Source organism: Bufo bufo, chromosome 3 (assembly GCF_905171765.1).
Source record: "Bufo bufo chromosome 3, aBufBuf1.1, whole genome shotgun sequence".
NCBI lineage: Eukaryota > Metazoa > Chordata > Amphibia > Anura > Bufonidae > Bufo > Bufo bufo.
The window spans coordinates 485,182,825-485,205,737 of record NC_053391.1 but is presented as its reverse complement, the minus strand read 5'-3'; the positions used below and the strand labels follow the sequence as shown (position 1 = coordinate 485,205,737).

Sequence of the window (22,913 nt, the reverse complement as noted above, 5' to 3'; positions counted from 1 at the left end):
GTCCGTGAACCGTTGGCCGTGAAAAAAATAGGACAGGTCATATTTTTTTCACGGCCAGGAAACACGGATCACGGATGCGGCTGCAAAACGGTGCATTTTCCGATTTTTCCACGGACCCATTGAAAGTCAATGGGTCCGCGAAAAAAAACGGAAAACAGCACAACGGCCACGGGTTCACACAACGGTCGTGTGCAGGAGGCCTTACAGGGATAGAGCTGCAGAAGAAAAGACCTGCCTCCTGAGAAAGGACACCACCCTAAGCTGTAATAGGATGAAAGCTGCAGCAGAAAGGACACTCCTGCTGAGCTGCCAGCCTGAGTAAAATCTAGCAGAGCAATGAATATATTTAGTTACATACAGTTGAAAAAAGAGATAAGTCCTTGAAGTTCAACCAAGGGATAGGTGGGGACGTGAATTTTAGAAAAAGGGGAGCGAGTCAGATTTCTACACATTTTCATAAGCATTAATGTCATCTAATCATCTAAACCCTTTTTCTTTTATTTTCTTCCCCCAAACTATCCCCCAGTTAGTACTTTTGGTACCGTTTGTTATTTCACAATATTGTATGTACAAATCTACAGGGGCGAAGAAGAAAAAATAGAAAAAATCAATACTAAAGGAGGACCTTAACGCACAAAGAAATGTTGTTCATAGATAAAGTAAAAGATTTATTCAACAAGTACTTCTTGTATCATCTTGCTGAAATTAAATTAAGTTTCCAGCTTACTGCACATAAAGCTTAATCGCCATATAAGAAAAAGCTCTACAGCTTTCAAATACACTTTCAACAGCTGTAGACCAACCAAGAGCTATTTCTCTGGACTCCCCCATACACAATCGATTTGGCCGATTGTGTATATGTTTTTTGATAGGAAGAGAGAAGAAAACCTTGCCAGACATTTCTGGTGATGACCTATCTACCAGGAAAAGAAGATCATTGGTTGTAATTAAAAACTGAGATAATCTGTCGAGGGAGGGTCGGGAGCTTCAAATATAGACACAGGGGCACATTTACTAATCCTATAGATGGCGTAAACTTAGACAGGCTGTCTAGACATTCACCAAATTTATCAAAGTGGCTTAGGCTGAATGATAAATGTGGTGCAGGGATAGACAAATTTGACCAAATTTGACCAACTATTGGTTGGCTAATTTTTGAACCAGAATTGTGACACCATTTTTTAATGGTTACATTAGACCATGCCCCCTTTTAAAATGAAATTACTCCTCTTTCTGTTAAACCACACCCCTTTGTTGGGCTCTCTAAAACTAGATGCACAAATTCTGCCAAATTTTGGTGCAATTTGTACTAGAATCTAGGTGCAATCAAATTAGCAAATGTGGCCCAATATGTTGGCCAGTCCCACCAAAAATGGTGCATTTGGTCAACAATATTTGTTATTTCATAATATTGTATGTACATCTACCGTAAGCCCTTTTTAAAACTGTTCACTGTTCCTGCTGTTACCATGTCCTGAAGTACTGTAGACTATTCCAAGATATACAGTTCTCACAGTGACACCTCTGGGGATGGAACTTTTTTTTTTCTCCAGTCGGAGGCAGTGCACCCTTCTTTAAAAATTAGGAACTGAGTTCTTTAAGAACTCTTGGGTATAATCAGTCTGACCTTATGTAACTTAGCTTGGACCATATCTACAGTTAGCCAGTAGAGTATAAAAAACCCATTTAGTAACTCTGCCTTTTCCTTATGTTCAGTGACCACATACCCTTTTCTGTTATTTAGGGGACCTACCTGCTCTGACCTTGGTTTTTTAGCATTTATATATTTAAATAATTTTTGGGGATTTGTTTTGCTCTCTTTTGACACCTAGTTTTTTTTTTTGCAAATTTTATCTCCTTTTTACAATTTTTTTTATTAAGCCCATTGTTAATTTCAAATGCTACAGCAAACCCCTCAGATTTGTATTTTTAAAATGCCTTGTCATTTATTGCCCTTTTTACAATAGCTGTAAACCATGTGGGGCTTAATTTTCAGCCGTTTATACTTATTACCGCCAGGAATAAATTTAGCAGTGTAGTTACCCAATGTGGATTTGTATTATTATGCAACAGTAGCTGCTGGCAGTCTATGCATGAAAATTCTGCCCTCAAACTGGGGAAATTGGCCTTTTTAAAATTCAGTGTTTTTGCTCTACTAGCCACAGTTTGCTTCTTATAGTTCAGGGGGAATATAATTATATTGTGGTCACTATTACCTAGTTTTTCACAAACAATAACAATTCTGACAAGCTCTGCATTGATAGAAATTACCAGATCACAACGGAGCATTGCCCCTGGTGTGATCTTATACTAATGGGATCCTGCAGCAGGTTAAGAAATATTCTCCCCTTTGCAGTAGAGGCAGAACCATTTAATAACCAGTCAATGTCTGGGAAGTTAAAATCTCCCATTATGACCACTGTACCAGCTAGTGCAGCCCGCTCTATCAGGTTATACAACTGAACTTCTAACTCCTCTGTGATGTTAGGGGGTCTATAGATTACACCAAGTATTATTTTTCCAGAGTTTATTTCCCTTTGCAATTCTACTAATAGTTTTTCAAAATTCTCACCAACAATTTCCTATTTCACACTCTTTCACATCACTCCTCACATAAAGGCACACACCACCGCCTTTTCTATTGACCCCGTCTTTAGTAAAGAGTATATCTGTAAAGAATAAATCAAGGCAACTGGACTTACTGTAGATTTCTTGAAAACGTTTCACTCGTTCTTCCAACGAGCTTTCTCAATTCTGAGTGACTGTACAAGAATTCTCTGGGAATAAATATATAACTAAATCAACATCTGGTAATTATACCCAACATGGGGTAAGGGGTCATTATACCCAGAATGGGGTCAAAGGTGTTGATGCCATTATCCTAATTGGAGTCAGTAAGTGATGACCTCCCAGAAAAAGGTGTCAAGACAGTATTGTATGTGGCAGACAATAGATGTCTAACCCCCCCCGCCTCTATTCAAGCTTGGCTTCTCCATTTTTACGTAGATGGCCTCCTTCACACCTCGTTTGTACATGCACAGCTAGCTCAGCACACTATGAGCAATGAGAGGCAGAAGAACAAGTTCTGCATTTTGTTATCCCGAACTGCAAACAGCCATACCAGTGAGGAAGTAACATGGAGGCGAAAGGAGGAAACAAGGACAGTGCAAAACAAAGAGAAATGGGTGCCTGAGATGGATGTCCTTGCTAAAGGGTTGAATTTCGCAATCACACCAAGAACCATACCAATAGTTGGTATTATTTCAGCCACTGAAGCCTCAATCCACAGCAACAAAGTACCACAGAGTGAGGCTGAACAACTTCGCCTTAAAGTGTCTGCAGCTCTGGCCAGTGCCAAACCACCTCCTTCAAACTTGACTAGAGAAGAAAGGAAGGCGGTTACATCCCTGAAGAAAGACACATCACCATCCTGCCTGCAGATAAAGGAAGATACACGGTTGTACTTAATACATCTGACTACGATGCCAAGGTGACCACACTCCTGGATGATAACAACACATATGAGGCCCTAAGACGAGACCCAACCAGTGGCTACAAGAAGAAGGTTATAGAACTACTACAAAATCATTGATCGGGCCATGTATCATCGCCTCTACCCTGGGGAAGCCCCTCCATGTATTTATGGGCTTCCTAAGATACATAAGGATGGGACCCCTCTCAGGCCAATTGTCAGCAGCATCAACTCTGTGACCTACAATGTGGCAAAATACTTAGCCAGATTTCTAGCGCCCTTGGTTGGAAACACACAACATCACATACAGAACTCTCAGGATTTCTCCACCAAAATCCAGAACTTGGTATTGGGCACAGAAGAAACAATGGTCTCCTATGATGTTACATCCTTCTTCACCTGCATACCCACTACAGAGGCAATTGAAACGATCAGGAAACAGTTGCTACTAGACAACACCTTAGGCTGCAGAACAGAACTTAGCCCAGACCAAGTGTGTGCCTTACTGGACCTTTGTCTGAGTACCACCTACTTCAAGTATAAGGACAAGTTCTACAAGCAAAAACATGGCTGTGCTATGGGATCACCAGTCTCGCCTATTGTAGCGAACCTGTATATGGAGGAAGTAGAAAGGAAAGCCCTGACCACTTTCATGGGAATTACACCGAGTCATTGGTTCAGATATGTGGATGATACTTGGGTTAAAATTCATAAACAAGAGTTACAGGCTTTCACCGACCACATCAACTCAGTGGATCATAACATCAATTTCACGCGGGAAGATATGCAGAACAACAAACTGGCGTTTCTGGACTGTCTTATAACAGTGGAAGAGGGAAGGAAGCTGGGAATAGAGGTCTATCGAAAACCAACACACACAGACCAGTACCTACTATTTGATACCCACCATCCTCTAGACCACAAACTGGGAGTCATCCAGACTCTACACCACCGGGCAGAGAAAATCCCCACCAGCACAGAGGCCAAGGCGAAGGAATTCAAACACCTCAGAGGGGCACTTAAAACTTGTGGGTATCCAGATTGGGTCAAAACAGAAGGAAGGAGAAGAAAGAGCACCAAGACTACCAGTGAGGGCGAGAAGCATGACGGACGCAAGAATATGGTTATCCCATATGTAGCTGGGGTGTCTGAGAAACTCAAAAGGATTTTTAATAAACATCACATCCCTGTCTGCTTTAAACCCAGCAACACACTGAGGCAACAACTGGTTCACCCAAAAGACCCAACGCCTAAACACAAGATGGACAACATTGTGTACGCAGTCCAGTGCAATGAGGAATGCTCAGAACTGTATATTGGCGAAACAAAACAACAACTACATCAGAGTATGGCTCAGCATAGAAGAGCAAAAACCTCTGGTCAAGATTCAGCCGTGTACTTACATCTAAAAGAAACAGGTCACACCTTTTAAGACAGTCAAGTACGTGTTTTGGATAAGGAGGCCGATTGGTACAAACGCGGTGTGAAGGAGGCCATCTACGTAAAAATGGAGAAGCCAAGCTTGAATAGAGGCGGGGGGGGGGGGGGGGGGGGTTAGACATCTATTGTCTGCCACATACAATGCTGTCTTGACACCTTTTTCTCGGAGGTCATCACCTACTGACTCCAATTAGGATAATGGCATCAACACCTTTGACCCCATGCTGGGTATAATGACCCCTGACCCGATGCTGGGTATAATTACCAGATGTTGATTCAGTTATATATTTATTCCCAGAGAATTCTTGTACAGTCACTCAGAATTGAGAAAGCTCGTTGGAAGAACGAGTGAAACGTTTTCAAGAAATCTACAGTAAGTCCAGTTGCCTTGATTTATTCTTTACAGATATACTATGACCTGGATAAATGAGAACCTTCACAGACTTTAGTAAAGAGTGTAAAACCCTGCAGCCCAGTCATGACAAGAGTCCAGCCAGTCTCAGCCACACCAACCACATCTATGTGTTTTGCTTGCAGAGTACAGGCTCCCGCATTTTGCTTGCTAGACTTCTGGCCTTTGTGAATATACATTTTAAAGGGTTTCTATCACTTCGTATGCCATAATTAGCTCTCAGACACTAGCGATCCGCTAGTGTCTGCTCTGGCCAACCATCCTAATATAAGAGCTTTTTGGGCAGCCGTTTTGCTAAAAAAATAACTTTTATAAATATGCTAATGAGCCTCTAGGTGCTATGTGGGCGTCATTAGCACCTAGAGGCTCCGTCTACCTTCATACACAGCCACCGCCCAGCGCGTCCCTCCAGCCCGCCCATCTCCTGATGAATGCGATCCTCCGTGTGACGCAACGGACGAATTCTCGGCAATGCGCCGTGCGCGGCTGTATTCGGCGCATGCGCAGAGAATGTCTGACCGCTTCCCTGCTCAGATATCTCCACTGCGCCTGCGCCGATGACGTCATAGTGCTCCAAGGAACAGGCGCAGTGGAGATGTCTGAGCAGGGAAGTGGTCAGACATTCTCTGCGCATGCGCCGAATACAGCCGCGCACGGCGCATGCGCGAGAATTCGTCCGTTGCGTCACACGGAGGATCGCATTCATCAGGAGATGGGCGGGCTGTGTATGAAGGTAGACGGAGCCTCTAGGTGCTAATGACGCCCACATAGCACCTAGAGGCTCATTAGCATATTTATAAAAGTTATTTTTTTAGCAAAACGGCTGCCCAAAAAGCTCTTATATTAGGATGGTTGGCCAGAGCAGACACTAGCGGATCGCTAGTGTCTGAGAGCTAATTATGGCATACGAAGTGATAGAAACCCTTTAAGTTATTTAATTTCCCACATTCAGTTCCCGGAAAGTGAATATCTGTAATTTTTTGGGTACCTTGGTTTATATTTTTGGTTTCTAACAGGTTCATGAATGGGGAAGATCTCTGAATCCGTGTGAGGTACGGGGCTCTTTCTAGCTTTGTCATATACCTGATTTGCTTTTATTACATTAATCGTGGCATAACTTAAAGGGGTTATCCAACCCCTAAAATGCCTCCCATACGCCCGGGTCCCTCACAGAGGTTGTAGTTACCTGGCTCACCGGCACCCGTGTCGCTTCTGACGCCCACCGCTGCATCTCCCTGTCCTGCGGATGAAAACATCCGGCATGGGAAGGGGGGTAAGCCAATAGCAGGCCCCGATGGGAACAAGCCTCCCTAGCATTACGGCTAACGCTAGGGAGGCCTGTTCCCGTTTTGGCCTGATAGTGGCGACCCCCCCCAACACCCGATGTTTTCATCTGCAGGACAAGGAAATGCAGTGGCGGCCGAGCAGGCGTCAGAAGCGATGTGAGTATCGGGGAGCCAGGTACGTACAACCTCTGTGAGAAGCCTGAACGTATGGGGAGGCATTTTAGAGGTTGGATAACGCGTTTAATTAATAGGATAAAATTCAAAAAAGCCCGGAAAGAACAAATAAAAAAAAGAAAAGAAAGAAAACCTCACAAACACAAAAATTAGCCATTTCCTTTAATACATATGTAGTACAGAATGTTAATTACAGCAGAACAGTGTTTCCAGTTAAATAAAATTAAAAACTTTTTATTCGCCCCCTCCCCCAATATAAAATTACCAAATTAATATTTTGAAAGAACAATATGATCAAAGCTTTAAATAACACCACCATTTACCACAGTAATCATAACCACCAATACATACTCTTTGCTTTGGCAAAAAAAAAAAAGTCTTTGTTTTTAAACAGTGTATAAACCTAACATAGCAAAGACTGTATACATCTTTGTATTGCACTCATTTCTGTACAAGAATAAATTGTAAAGACAAAAATAGATAGCAGGTAAAATTAAGAAGCACAATATTTCTCACAATAAAAGTTTTCAGCCAAGAACATTAAAAAAATGCATAGAAAAGTAACACATTTATGTACAGAAAGAATGATCTGCATCAATTAACAATATGTACATTCCAACTAAACAAGTAACACCTATGCAGGACGGACGTGTGAATTTGTGCAGAGGTGAAGGGGTTCAGTTTCATGTGTAGTTTATAGCACGTTTGTTGGAAGATCACAGACAAAAATGGACAATCCGTAATACAAACGAGGAAACTGAATCCTCAGCAAACATTCATAAGTTCATAAAATCACCTACTTGTGTGAACAAAAAATTCCAGTCAGGCAAAAAGTAATGTTGGAAATAGTGTTTTTTTAAAGGCAATTTAAAATGGAGCAGAAAAGAAAAGCGCACTGATTATCTTAAGACTGCAAAGTGTGCTTGGTCGCAAAGCTAAGATGTAAACTTTAGTGTAACATTTGTATTATACACTGTACATTCCTAGATATCTACTACCCAAGACCTACTGTGCTATTACTTGTGATTCGGCTTGTTCTGGAACAGTTCATCTATACAGCATCAAAAATATTCAATAAACTTTTTACTTCTCTTTAGTGTTGAAAATAGTTGATATTGCCAAAGGAGGAAAATAAAAGTCATTACGGCTCCTCCTACCACAACCATCAGTTTGGCCGGCTAAACCCCAGTGGTGATGGAAATGGTTGTCCATTTTTAGAGGACCATGGGCTCTGGAAGGCATCCTGAGTTAGCCATACATGAGGCATCGATGTGAAATGAAGGAGGACTTTCATGCAATGGATGAGGAGTTTGTCATTCCTTGGACGGTTGTGCTTGTAGGAGTTCCACTTATGGCATTAAAAATGTGAAGTGAATTCGGCATAACACTGATCTTCTCTTCTCCGCACCAAATCTACAGAGGCGGAAAAAAAAAGAAAGGAAATCAATACTAAAGGAGGACCTCAACGCACAAAGAAATGTTGTTCATAGATAAAGTAGAAGATGCATGCCACAGGTTCTTCTTGTATCATCTTGCTGAAATTAAATGAAGTTTCCAGTTTACGGCACATAAAGCTTAATCGCCATATAAAAAAAGCTCTGCAGCTTTCAAATACGCTTTCAACAGCTGTAGACCAACCAAGAGCTATTTCTCTGGACTCCCCCATACACATACACGCTCGATTTGGCCGATTGTGTATGTTTTTTGATAGGAAGAGAGAAGAAAACCTTGGCCAGACATTTCTGGTGATGACCTATCTCCCAGGAAAAGAAGATCATTGGTTGTAATTAAAAACTGAGATCATCTGTCGGGGGAGGGTCAGGAGCTCGAAAAAAGACACAGGGGCACATTTACTAATTCTCTAGATGGCGTAAACTTAGACAGGCCGTCTAGACATTAACCAAATTTATCACAGTGGCTTAGGCTGAATGATAAATGTGGTGCAGGGATAGACAAATTTGACCAAATTTCACCAACTATTGGTTGGCTAATTTTTGCACCAGAATTGTGGCACAATTTTGTAACGGTTACATTAGACCAAGCCCCCTTTTAAGATGAAACTACTCCTCTTTCTGTTAAACCACACCCCTTGTTGGGCTCTCTAAAACTAGATGCACAAATTCTGCCAAATTTTGGTGCAATTTATACCAGAATCTAGATGCAATCAAATTAGCAAATGTGGCCCAATATGTTGTTGGCCAGTCCCATTAAAAATGGCGCATTTGGTCAACAATATTTTAATATATCTGTAGAGACACTCTTAAAGGGTTTCTACCACCAGAAATACTGTTATGTAGCTGACTGACATTAGCGATTCGCGCAGGCGCAGTTAGTGAATGCCACGCTCCTGGTGCCGGCTTCCTCATTGTAACGTAGTTGGCGCAGGTGCAGTGAGGAAGCCGGCGCCGGGAGAATACAGAAGCACACGGCGCAGGCGCGGGAATTGGTACGAGATACTGAGAAGTTTCACGTCAATCAACAGGAGCGGGGCGAGCTGGAGGGACGCGATGGGCGGCTGAAATGGTTAGTGGACGGAGCCCTCTAGGTGCTAATGACGCCCACATAGCAACTAGAGGTTCATTAGCATATCTATAAAAGTGCTTTTTTAACAAAAACGGCTGCAGGGACTAATGTTAGAAACATACTGTTATGTAGTGCTGACATTAGCGCATCGCTAATGTCAGTCAGCTACATAACAGTATTTCTGGTGGTAGAAACCCTTTAAAGGGGTATTCTCATCTGGGGAATTTATGGTATATAAACAGGCTACACACCTATTGGACATGGAAAACTCTATCAATATGTCATAAATGTGTCAGATGGACTTTAAACAAAAGTCTTTTGGAATAAAGTGCACCAAACTTATTAAGAGGTGTGACACTTGGCACAGCTTCATGCCGTCTTAAAGACAGAAAGTGAAAGATCTGCTATGAGGAGTGAAGTTGCACATTTTAGCACAAATATAGAAGGTGCCAAAATGTGTGACGTTTCTCTAGCCAGTAAACTGGCAAAAATCCGTTTTTATGAATTCCTCCCTTTGTATTTTAAGTCTTCATCATTCCTAAGATCTCTGCTTGCTGATAGTGAAACGTTATTTATATATTGAGATGGAAACCCTGTCCTGTCGATCACACAGGTGCATGTCTTGGATGAAAATAAGTATGCCTACATGCAGCAAGCTTAAATCGTGAAAATGGGGAGGAAAATAAACAAATGGATCCATTTATGAAAACGAACACAAAAGACTGGCATTATTGTCTATAGCAACCAGATTTAAGCTTTCATTTGCCAAACCAATTTAGACAATGAAAGCTCTGCGGTTACTGGTCGCTATGATCAATATATTTTTTTCTGTCAGTTTTGATAATTAGGTCAAGCTGCAGAACTTTTCAGTATACACTGATTAAAGCCTCCTGAACATAAATCTGGAAAGCCCTTTAATGGGGTTTTTGGGAAAGGTCATCAAAATCAGATCGGTGGGGGTCTGACACACCACACCCCCATTGATCAGTTGCTACCTGTAGCCGGAGGTACCATTGAGAAGAGGGCCAGAAGCACAGCTCCATTCCAAGTGTTGTGGCTATGTGGGGATGCTACATCTCTGCAAAGTCTCATTTTATTGAGAGCTGGACTGCAGTGGTATTTCTAGTTCTGGCGCTTGCAGGTAAAAGCTAAATGGTTTGCTGGGTGTTGGACCCCCAATGATCTGATATTGAGGGCTTTTTTTCTGGCGGAACGCACCGGAACGGCGTTCCGCCACCTTTTGACATCGCAGCCTGCCATGCTCCAGCATCGCAGGCTGCGATGTATCAGCGGGGAGGGACTGGGAGGAGGAGCTGGGGGCCGGTGCGTTCACTGTGCTCCGGCCCCGCCGCTCCAGTACAGTTATAAAATGTGTAAGTAATTCAATTAATAATGATTCATGCTGCCCCCTCTGTAGTATAACATTCAATATATCCTACTCACAGGGCTACTGTTATATCGTAATGCAGGCCGGCCTGCAAGTCACGTGCCTGCGCCGCCTGCTTCATTCATAAAGTAGGCCGGGCAGGCACGTGACGTCAGTCAGTCACGCTGCCGCTCGTCTGCCCGGCCGGCCTGCATTACGATATAACAGTAGCCCTGTGAGTAGGATATATTGAATGTTATACTACAGAGGGGGCAACATGAATCATTATTAATTGAATTACACATTTTATAACTGTACTGGAGCGGCAATGGGGGGGGTCTGTGGATGACACTGTTAAGGGGTGGGGGGGGGGGGGGGTGTGGATGGCATTGTTAAGGGGTGGGGGGGGGTCTGTGGTTGGCACTGTTATAGGATGGGGATCTGTGGATGCCATCCACAGATCCCCCATAACAGTGCCATCCACAGATCCTCCACCCCGTAACAGTGCCATCCACAGATCCTCCACCCCGTAACAGTGCCATCCCCAGATCCCCCATTAACAGTGCCATCCCCAGATCCCCCATTAACAGTGCCATCCCCAGATCCCCCATTAACAGTGCCATCCCCAGATCCCCCATTAACAGTGCCATCCCCAGATCCCCCATTAACAGTGCCATCCCCAGATCCCCCATTAACAGTGCCATCCCCAGATCCCCCATTAACAGTGCCATCCCCAGATCCCCCATTAACAGTGCCATCCCCATCTGGGGGGTTTCTTTGCTGGGCTGGACTTTTATAGCCCCCCCCCCCCAAATTTTACTTGCATCCCTGTTCTCTAAAGGGGCGGTTTTAAGGGGCAGTCCTAGGGGTGGGTAGGGGCGTGGCCAGGGAGGGGGGGTGAGTTCCACCACCTTTTCTCTGAGAAAAAAAGCCCTGGCTATATGTATGTATTTTAAAGATGACCGAGAGAGGGTCAGCAATATACCTTCAATATACCTCTTTGCTAAAAATTAACAATATTGACGTAACGCCTTTTAACACTAAGCATCCGCACTAAGCGGGGAGTTGACTCAATATTAGGCTATTTAATTTATATCAACGCAGCACAGAATAAAGTTATACATTACCGAGAATGCAGATGATGTGCAGAGACTAAGGGAAGCTAGCTCTAAGGTACAATCTGGTTGTTAGGATCTTTCTCCTGGGTTTTCTTTGTTTCTCTGTGTTTTCTCTTTTTTTTTCTTGTTGGTGGTGGTCCCTTTCCTCATGTGTGTGTTGTTTATTATCACAAACTTATCAGTTAGACACCTTCCTAGCTTGGAGCTTTCCAATCATTGTCAGCTAGGTGTGTACATATGATAAGAACTGTGATGTCATTGTATTACCCAAAATGCACTTATGCTACTGTTGCAATGTCACCTACTCATACCGAGGTGGCACTGTTGTATATGCTATTAGCATCATACTATAAAGAGTTAACCACGCAAGTCTGACTTAATCTTGCATTCTATACATTTGATATCAGGAAGCTTAAATCCATTGTACAGATAAGAAATACAATGGATTTTTGTTCAACGACAGGTGTACGTATCTCCTTAGCTGTCTTAACGATGATTAATCCTTAGTTACAAAAACACATCTTTCCTCATTAGGAAAGTCCATGCTTTTTCTCTGAGCAAAGCCTCATTAACAATGTTATAGAAGTAAATATTCTCCTAGCGAGATAGGTCATCAATATAGTTAGATTGGAAAACCCCTTTAAGCCAAAGTCATAGACTCGTAAGTTTGCTAATATACTTGGTTTTCCAAATTCTGCAATTGGGGACATAGCTGTAGGACGGATGCAATCACTAGAGTCAGATACTCCATCTCCTGCCTCCTTCTTGGAAGCTCAATTCTGTAAGCAAGTATATCGGCAAACTTGAGTATTTACATGTGCTCAATTACTGCAGAATTACTTATACTAAAACATACAAACTCTTAAATAGTATACCTTGATTGAACATAAGTGACATGATAACCTGGGCCCCTATGATACATGCAGTAATGTAACGACATATACATGCACAAGGGTTGGCATATACAGAAGAGCCAGTTGTCATAGGCATCATGATTCTTGTGATATCCACACATTTTTTTAGAGGTAAATACCCTCCCAGGAATTACCAAGATTACAGTATATGCAATTTGTCTGTTCGCTGGATACACATACAATGCCTAGTTTTGGATCTTGAGAGCAATATCACACACAAAGCACTCATGAGTTATATATTTTGTAGACTACATGCTGCGGCGGTATTTCAGAAGTGTCACAACAAATTAATGGAGCAGAAACATGCAGAGATTAAAACAAAACCAACTAATATTACCATCCCATCTGCTCATGTGCGCACAAAAGGAAGAAGAAAAACAGCCAGTTACTCAATATATCAACCACGTAATCAGACATTCTCTGCTAATTACAGGATAACGTATCAGTGCTTCCAATTATCACATATGAATGTATTATACTTTCCCAGTCTACATTCTGTATGCTGCAATTTTGCTTATTATACATCATCAGAAAGCAATTTCTAGTGGATTTGTGTGTCAGGAGATGAAAGATCCTCTAGACGTTGCTTAGCTAAGGCTGAGTTCACATCTCCGTCAAGGAGATCCAGCAGCATCCAGGGTTGCCGGATTCTCTACTTCACCGCCGGATCCCCATTGACTGATGAGCTATGGTGGCGATCTGGCTGCTTTTCGGCATAAATGAGGGGTTTTGGCCAGACACGATTTCATGCAATAATTTTTTTTTATCTTGCTGACAATCGGATCGCCTTAACAGAGATGTGAATGAGGCCTAATCTGACATCTTGGGTAAGGGAATGAAAATGATAAGTTCTCTTAAAGAGAACCCGTCACCATGAAAATGCAGTGCACCCAGTGATGGACAGCTAGCTGCATGACTAAGCATACATGGAAAGCTGTCAAGCACCGACTAGGACCGTCCACATGACTCCTAAATAGTGTTGAGCAAAGTGAGCTTTGGATGCTTCATCCGAAGTCGCTTCATTCTAAACTTTGGAATAATAATGTATGGACATTCGTCTCCATACAGTATTAGAAAGTATGGGCTCCGATGAGCTGAAGTTAGTTATTCACGAAGTCGCATGTGACTTAGTTGAATAACTTCGGTAGTTGATTTCAAAGTGAAAAACCACTTTAAAACTTGAAACCGAGCTTGGCTTCGGTTCAGACTAGTACCTCAGAACTGAAGCCAAGTTCGGTTTCAAGTGTTAAAGTGGTTTTGCACTTTAAAAATCAACTACCGAAGTTATTTAACGAAGTCAATAACTTACTTCAGCTCATCGGAGCCCATACATTGTAATACTGTCGAGAGATCCGCTTAGCTCAACGCTACTCCTAAACATAAGAGCAGAAAATGTAAAGGGGTTTTCCAAGACTTCTATACTGATGACCTATCCACTGGATAAGTCATCAGTATCTGATCTTAGGGGTCAGACACCGGGGATCCTCACTGATCAGCTGTTTCAGAAGGCACCAGAGCTCCTGTGAGCGCCACGGCCTTCTCGCAGCTTACTAAGCACATTGAATAGCGGCTATGGTGGGTATTGCAGCTTAGCCCTATTCACTCCTATGGTTCTGAGCTGCGCCTAGGCCATGTGACCAATGAACATGGCATTACATGGTGTAGGCCAAGTTGCAAGAAAGCTGCGGTGCTGCCAGCTCTGGTGTCTTCTTAAACAGCTGATCAGTCGGGGTCCTGGGTGTCCGACCCCCACCTATCAGATACTGGCGAAAGTCTCGGAAAACCCCTTTAAATGTATAAATTACAAGTTTTGCTGAAACTTTTCCCACCAAACTATATATCAATCTTAACTCATTCTGCTGTAAGACATGCTGCCTGCAGATTGCATTGTATTTTTGTGGTGACAGGTTCCTTTTAAGCAGACTACAGATTACTTCAGCTATTAACGGGACCGAATCTATAGGGTCTGCACAACTGTCTCCTGATGGAGGAAATCATGACCATACAGTCTGGATGTTAACATGTCCAAACCTATGCTTCCAAAGTGATAAGTGGGGCAATAGGGGTCTAGCAGCCATTCATTTTCCTTTAGACTTTATTGTTTCGTCAAGCCTAAAGGGCCTGTTAATCAGTAGAGTGCAGGATGACGGTGATGTGAAAAATCAGAAATAATGATGAAAAATATAAATTTTATTATACTTGCCAACCCTGCACCCTCCCCTCTTCCCTGTTATCGTAGTTCTTTTCTATGATCACATCCCTTTTAATAGAACAAAAATTCTATTGGAGCTTTATTAAGACTAGCGTTTCAGTCTTATGCTGAAGTGCGTTAAAACAAAATGTGCAAAATCTATTAAGAGGTGCATCTCTTAAAGGGCTTGTGTCAAGTTTTAAAGGTCTCCTATCCATTCAACCACTAAGACCTGCACCGATCCTGAGAATGTAGGTCCCATCTTTGCGTCCTCATGGAGTGGCAGGCCAACCATGAGCCCTGATGCTCCATTTATTCTCTATGGGACTACCAGAGATAACAGAGTACAATGCTCATCTATTCCTCGTAGTCCCATAAAGAATGGAGCAGCAGGGAGCGTGGGACTCTTGTCCTCAGGGTTGTGGTGGTCCCAGTATTTGGACCCCAGGAACAAGTTAGTTATTCACTATCCTGCTACTCCTTTACTACTTGACACAACCACTTTAACCCCTTAAGGACTCCTGCCATACATGTACAGCGCTGGTGGACGTGACAAAGACCAGCGCCATACATGTACGATGGGCTGATCGGGTGGGTGCAGGAGTTGTGCCCGCCCGATCAGCGGCACGGACCCGGCAGTCACTGACAGCCGGGCCCCTGCTGCATATGCCGGCATTGGTGAAGCTGACCGTAGCATGAAGAGGGTTTGCAGAGGGTACGCGTGCCCTCCGCATCTCCATCGGGTCCCCGCTCTGCAGTGGCTTGCCTTCTACGGAAGTTTGTGAGATCCAGCCCTTAGGCTGGGTCTCACAGGCAGACTCAGCATAAAGGCTGACAGCCCATTCATTACAATACAGGTTGTATTGTAATGCATTGCAGAGGGGATCAGACCCCAAAAGTTGAAGTCCCAGAGTCGGACAAAAAGAAAAAAGTCCCAAAAATTATTTTTTAACTGTTTTTCATAATAAAAAAATAAATAAAGTTTCAAGTAAAAAAATAGCCCCTTTCATAAAATAAAACGCATAACATTGTAACAAAAAAAAAAAAAAAATAGACTTATTAGGTATTGCCATGTCCGTAACAACCAGGTCTATTGAAATATAACATGACCTAACCCCTCAGGTGAATAAAATAAAAACGTCCAAAAAAAGCAATTTTTTTTCACCTTACATCATAAGAAGTGTAATACCAAGCGATGAAAAAGTCTTACGCACCCAATTTGCACCACTTTTTAGACAGATTTTTGGCTCAGACACATTTGTAAATCTGAGTCACTGTATGTAAAATACAAGTTTGTGCAGAAATTTAAGGGACTGTTCCACAACAACTTATCCCCTATCCACAAGACTGCTGGAGCCTCTGTCAATCACTAATATGAGGTCCCATGTTTACTGTGGGACTGAAGGAGACAATCACGTGCTTGTACTCGCTATCTCCAGAAACCCCCTAGAGTTGAATGGAACAGTGGACACTTATCCCTGTGGATAGGGGATAATTTGTTGTTAAGAGACATCCCCTTTAGGGTCCATTCACACGTCCGCAAGTGTTTTGCAGTCTGCAAATTGCGGATCCGCAAAGCACGGACATCAGCCATGTGCGTTCCGCATTTTGCGGACTGCACATTTCCGGCACTTTAACCACCTCAGCCCCCAGTGCTTAAACACCCTGAAAGACCAGGCCACTTTTTACACTTCTGACCTACACTACTTTCACCGTTTATTGCTCGGTCATGCAACTTACCACCCAAATGAATTTTACCTCCTTTTCTTCTCACTAATAGAGCTTTCATTTGGTGGTATTTCATTGCTGCTGACATTTTTACTTTTTTTGTTATTAATCGAAATTTAACGATTTTTTTGCAAAAAAATGACATTTTTCACTTTCAGTAGAAAAATTTTGCAAAAAAAACGACATCCATATAGAAATTTTGCTCTAAATTTATAGTTCTACATGTCTTTGATAAAAAAAAAATGTTTGGGTAAAAAAAAAATGGTTTGGGTAAAAGTTATAGCGTTTACAAACTATGGTACAAAAATGTGAATTTCCGCTTTTTGAAGCAGCTCTGACTTTCTGAGCACCTGTCATGTTTCCTGAGGTTCTACAATGCCCAGACAGTACAAACACCCCACAAATGACCCCATTTCTGAAAGTACACACCCTAAGGTATTCGCTGATGGGCATAGTGAGTTCATAGAACTTTTTATTTTTTGTCACAAGTTAGCGGAAAATTATGATTTTTTTTTTTTTTTTCTTACAAAGTCTCATATTCCACTAACTTGTGACAAAAAATAAAAAGTTTTATGAACTCACTATGCCCATCAGCGAATACCTTGGGGTCTCTTCTTTCCAAAATGGGGTCACTTGTGGGGTAGTTATACTGCCCTGGCATTCTAGGGGCCCAAATGTGTGGTAAGGAGTTTGAAATCAAATTCTGTAAAAAATGACCTGTGAAATCCGAAAGGTGCTCTTTGGAATATGGGCCCCTTTGCCCACCTAGGCTGCAAAAAAGTGTCACACATCTGGTATCTCCGTACTCAGGAGAAGGTGGGGAATGTGTTTTGGGGTGTCATTTTATATATACCCATGCTGGGTGAGAGAAATATCTTGGCAAAAGACAACTTTTCCCATTTTTTTATACAAAGTTGTCATTTGACCAAGATATTTATCTCACCCAGCATGGGTATATGTAAAAAGACACCCCAAAACACATTCCTCAACTTCTCCTGAGTACGGGGATACCAGATGTGTGACACTTTTTTGCAGCCTAGGTGGGCAAAGGGGCCCATATTCCAAAGAGCACCTTTCGGATTTCACTCCTCATTTTTTCCTGAATTTGATTTCAAACTCCTTACCACACATTTGGGCCCCTAGAATACCAGGGCAGTATAACTACCCCACAAGTGACCCCATTTTGGAAAGAAGACACCCCAAGGTATTCCGTGAGGGGCATGGCGAGTTCCTAGAATTTTTTATTTTTTGTCACAAGTTAGTGGAAAATGATGATTTTTTTTTTAATTTTTTTTTTCATACAAAGTCTCATATTCCACAAACTTGTGACAAAAAATAAAAACTTCCATGAACTCACTATGCCCATCAGCGAATACCTTGGGGTCTCTTCTTTCCAAAATGGGGTCACTTGTGGGGTAGTTATACTGCCCTGGCATTCTAGGGGCCCAAATGTGTGGTAAGTAGGTAAATGACCTGTGAAATCCGAAAGGTGCTCTTTGGAATGTGGGCCCCTTTGCCCACCTAGGCTGCAAAAAAGTGTCACACATCTGGTATCTCTGTATTCAGGAGAAGTTGAGGAATGTGTTTTGGGGTGTCTTTTTACATATACCCATGCTGGGTGAGATAAATATCTTGGTCAAATGCCAACTTTGTATAAAAAAATGGGAAAAGTTGTCTTTTGCCAAGATATTTCTCTCACCCAGCATGGGTATATGTAAAATGACACCCCAAAACACATTCCCCAACTTCTCCCGATTACGGAGATACCAGATGTGTGACACTTTTTTGCAGCCTAGGTGGGCAAAGGGGCCCATATTCAAAAGAGCACCTTTCGGATTTCACAGGTCATTTTTTACAGAATTTGATTTCAAACTCCTTACCACACATTTGGGCCCCTAGAATGCCAGGGCAGTATAACTACCCCACAAGTGACCCCATTTTGGAAAGAAGAGACCCCAAGGTATTCGCTGATGGGCATAGTGAGTTCATGGAACTTTTTATTTTTTGTCACAAGTTAGTGGAATATGAGACTTTGTATGAAAAAAAAAATAAAAAAAAAAATAAGCATTTTCCACTAACTTGTGACAAAAAATAAAAAATTCTAGGAACTCGCCATGCCCCTCACGGAATACCTTGGGGTGTCTTCTTTCCAAAATGGGGTCACTTGTGGGGTAGTTATACTGCCCTGGCATTTTCCAGGGGCCCTAATGTGTGGTAAGTAGGTAAATGACCTGTGAAATCCTGAAGGTGCTCTTTGGAATATGGGCCCCTTTGCCCACCTAGGCTGCAAAAAAGTGTCACACATGTGGTATCGCCGTATTCAGGAGAAGTTGGGGAATGTGTTTTGGGGTGTCATTTTACATATACCCATGCTGGGTGAGAGAAATATCTTGGCAAAAGACAACTTTTCCCATTTTTTTATACAAAGTTGGCATTTGACCAAGATATTTCTCTCACCCAGCATGGGTATATGTAAAATGACACCCCAAAACACATTCCCCAACTTCTCCTGAGTACGGCGATACCAGATGTGTGACACTTTTTTGCAGCCTAGATGCGCAAAGGTGCCCAAATTCCTTTTAGGAGGGCATTTTTAGACATTTGGATACCAGACTTCTTCTCACGCTTTGGGGCCCCTAGAATGCCAGAGCAGTATAAATACCCCACATGTGACCCCATTTTGGAAAGAAGACACCCCAAGGTATTCAATGAGGGGCATGGCGAGTTCATAGAAATTTTTTTTTTTTGGCACAAGTTAGCGGAAATTGATATTTTTAATTTTTTTCTCACAAAGTCTCCCGTTCCGCTAACTTGGGACAAAAAATTCAATCTTTCATGGACTCAATATGCCCCTCACGGAATACCTGGGGGTGTCTTCTTTCCGAAATGGGGTCACATGTGGGGTATTTATACTGCCCTGGCATTCTAGGGGCCCTAAAGCGTGAGAAGAAGTCTGGAATATAAATGTCTAAAAAATTTTACGCATTTGGATTCCGTGAGGGGTATGGTGAGTTCATGTGAGATTTTATTTTTTGACACAAGTTAGTGGAATATGAGACTTTGTAAGAAAAAAAAAAAAAAATTCTGCTAACTTGGGCCAAAAAAATATCTGAATGGAGCCTTACAGAGGGGGGGATCAATGACAGGGGGGTGATCAATGACAGGGGGGGTGATCAATGACAGGGGGGTTGATCAATGACAGGGGGGTTGATCAATGACAGGGGGGTGATCAATGACAGGGGGGTGATCAGGGAGTCTATATGGGGTGATCACCACAGTCATTGATCACGCCCCTGTAAGGCTTCATTCAGACGTCCGGATGCGTTTTGCGGATCCGATCCATCTATCAGTGCATCCGTAAAAATCATGCGGACATCTGAATGGAGCTTTACAGGGGGGTAATCAATGACAGGGGGGTGATCAGGGAGTCTATATGGGGTGATCACCACAGTCATTGATCATGCCCCTGTAAGGCTTCATTCAGACGTCCGGATGCGTTTTGCGGATCGGATCCATCTATCAGTGCATCCGTAAAAATCATGCGGACATCTGAATGGAGCTTTACAGGGGGGTGATCAATGACAGGGGGGTGATCAGGGAGTCGATATGGGGTGATCACCACAGTCATTGATCATGCCCCTGTAAGGCTTCATTCAGACGTCCGGATGCGTTTTGCGGATCGGATCCATCTATCAGTGCATCCGTAAAAATCATGCGGACATCTGAATGGAGCTTTACAGGGGGGTGATCAATGACAGGGGGGTGATCAGGGAGTCTATATGGGGTGATCACCACAGTCATTGATCATGCCCCTGTAAGGCTTCATTCAGACGTCCGGATGCGTTTTGCGGATCGGATCCATCTATCAGTGCATCCGTAAAAATCATGCGGACATCTGAATGGAGCTTTACAGGGGGGTGATCAGGGAGTCTATATGGGGTGATCACCACAGTCATTGATCATGCCCCTGTAAGGCTTCATTCAGACGTCCGGATGCGTTTTGAGGATCGGATCCATCTATCAGTGCATCCGTAAAAATCATGCGGACATCTGAATGGAGCTTTACAGGGGGGTGATCAGGGAGTCTATATGGGGTGATCACCACAGTCATTGATCATGCCCCTGTAAGGCTTCATTCAGACGTCCGGATGCGTTTTGCGGATCGGATCCATCTATCAGTGCATCCGTAAAAATCATGCGGACATCTGAATGGAGCTTTACAGGGGGGTGATCAATGACAGGGGGGGTGATCAGGGAGTCTATATGGGGTGATCACCACAGTCATTGATCATGCCCCTGTAAGGCTTCATTCAGACGTCCGGATGCGTTTTGCGGATCGGATCCATCTATCAGTGCATCCGTAAAAATCATGCGGACGTCTGAATGGAGCTTTACAGGGGGTTGATCAATGACAGGGGTGTAATCAATGACAGGGGGGGTGATCAGGGAGTCTATATGGGGTGATAACCACAGTCATTGATCACGCCCCTGTAAGGCTTCATTCAGACGTCCGGATGCGTTTTGCGGATCTGATCCATCTATCAGTGGATCCGTAAAAATCATGCGGACATCTGAATGGAGCTTTACAGGGGGGTAATCAATGACAGGGGGGTGATCAATGACAGGGGGGTGATCAGGGAGTCTATATGGGGTGATCAGGGGTGATCAGGGGCTAATAAGGAGTTAATAAGTGACGGGGGGGGGGGGGTGTAGTGTAGTGTAGTGGTGCTTGGTGGGACTTTACTGAGCTACCTGTGTCCTCTGGTGGTCGATCCAAACAAAAGGGACCACCAGAGGACCAGGTAGCAGGTATATTAGACGCTGTTATCAAAACAGCGTCTAATATACCTGTTAGGGGTTAAAAAAAACACATCTCCAGCCTGCCAGCGAACGATCGCCGCTGGCAGGCTGGAGATCAACTCTCTTACCTTCCGTTCCTGTGAGCGCGCGCGCCTGTGTGCGCGCGTTCACAGGAAATCTCGCCCATCGCGAGATGACGCATATATGCGTGACTCTGCGCAGGGCTGCCACCTCCGGAACGCGATCCTGCGTTAGGCGGTCCGGAGGTGGTTAAATAGAAATGCCTTTTAGGACATGTTCTATTTTTTTGCGGTCCCATTGAAAATGAATGGGTCCGGATCTGTTCCGCAATGTTGCGGAACGGATCTGGACCCATTTTGCGGACGTGTGAATGGACCCTTAATGTTCAGATCATGTCCATACAGTCTATATAGATTGGCAATGTCCAAAGGTACTGGTATGGATGCTGATTGTTTTGACATGAGCTATTTTTAAAGTGCTTGTCCCACAATGCAAACTTATCCCCTGTCCTGTGGATAGGTGGTAAGTATCCAGTTGATGGAGAGATGACTAAAATGAGGAGTACTGGTCCCAAATGAATGGAATGGCAGTTGTGTGTGCATACTGTAATACCAATCACACTCTGTGGTACTGATGGAAAAAGCAGTTTTTTAGAAAGTGAATGGTGTGGCAATGCACAAGCTCAACCTGCTGCTCCATTCATTCAGGGAAACAGTACTCCCATTCTACTGCTCAGTGTGGGTCCCGTTGGTCGCTCCACCACCGATCAGATACTTATCCCCTATCTACAGGGTAGGGAGTAAGTTAGCATTGTGGTACAACCCCTTTAAGGCTGGGGTCAACTGATTATTTACAAATTCCATGCAGGTGAATGACATAAATTATCACTAATCCCCAGCCCTTGTTAGGATGAGGCGATCTATTCTGAATAAAGATTGTATTACTAAGCTTGCATGCAATGGGGTAGATTTACTAAACTAAATGCTCCAGACTTAAAGGGGTTGTCCAGCCGTTAATATTGATGACCTATTGTCTGGATAGGCCACTAATATCTGATCAGCAGGGACCCAACACCCGACACCCCCACGATAAGCTGTGATGAGGAGGCGGCGCTCCAATCTTCACACTACGCCTTGTCTCCTGTTTAGAGGTGGTGTAGTGTAATTACAAGCACTTGCATGGAGCGAGTACTTGTATTATACTGCACTTCCGAGACAAAGTGCAGCATAATGAAGAGATGCTGCTCCTCTTCAAACAGCTGATCGTCAGAGGTGCTGGGAGTCAGACCCTCACGATCAGATATTTATGACCTATCCTGACGATAGGTCTTCAATATCAATGCTGGACAACCCCTTTAATTATTGCCAAAAACTGGCATACATGCTTTGAAAACACATTTACTATGTTTTAGACATTCTAAAGTATGGCTACAGAACTCTAGGCTATAAGTGAATGGATGGAATGGTGC

At 43.2% G+C, this 22,913-nt stretch overlaps 1 protein-coding gene and 1 pseudogene across 4 annotated transcripts in view; one reads left to right on the top strand and one right to left on the bottom strand.

The window, feature by feature from the left end:
- The first annotated feature begins 3,056 nt into the window (after nt 1–3,056).
- Nucleotides 3,057–5,106, top strand: LOC120993859 (annotated as a pseudogene).
- Nucleotides 5,107–6,931: 1,825 nt separating this feature from the next.
- The window catches only part of DOCK9 (dedicator of cytokinesis 9), a 289,698-nt gene continuing 273,716 nt past the window's right edge, over nt 6,932–22,913 (bottom strand). For all 4 annotated transcript variants that reach the window (XM_040425282.1, XM_040425284.1, XM_040425283.1 and 1 more), the window contains exon 53: nt 6,932–8,197. In XM_040425282.1, coding sequence (XP_040281216.1) covers nt 8,075–8,197 — 123 coding nt within the window. In that variant the 3' untranslated portion in view covers nt 6,932–8,074. The remainder of the gene's footprint in view (nt 8,198–22,913) is intronic.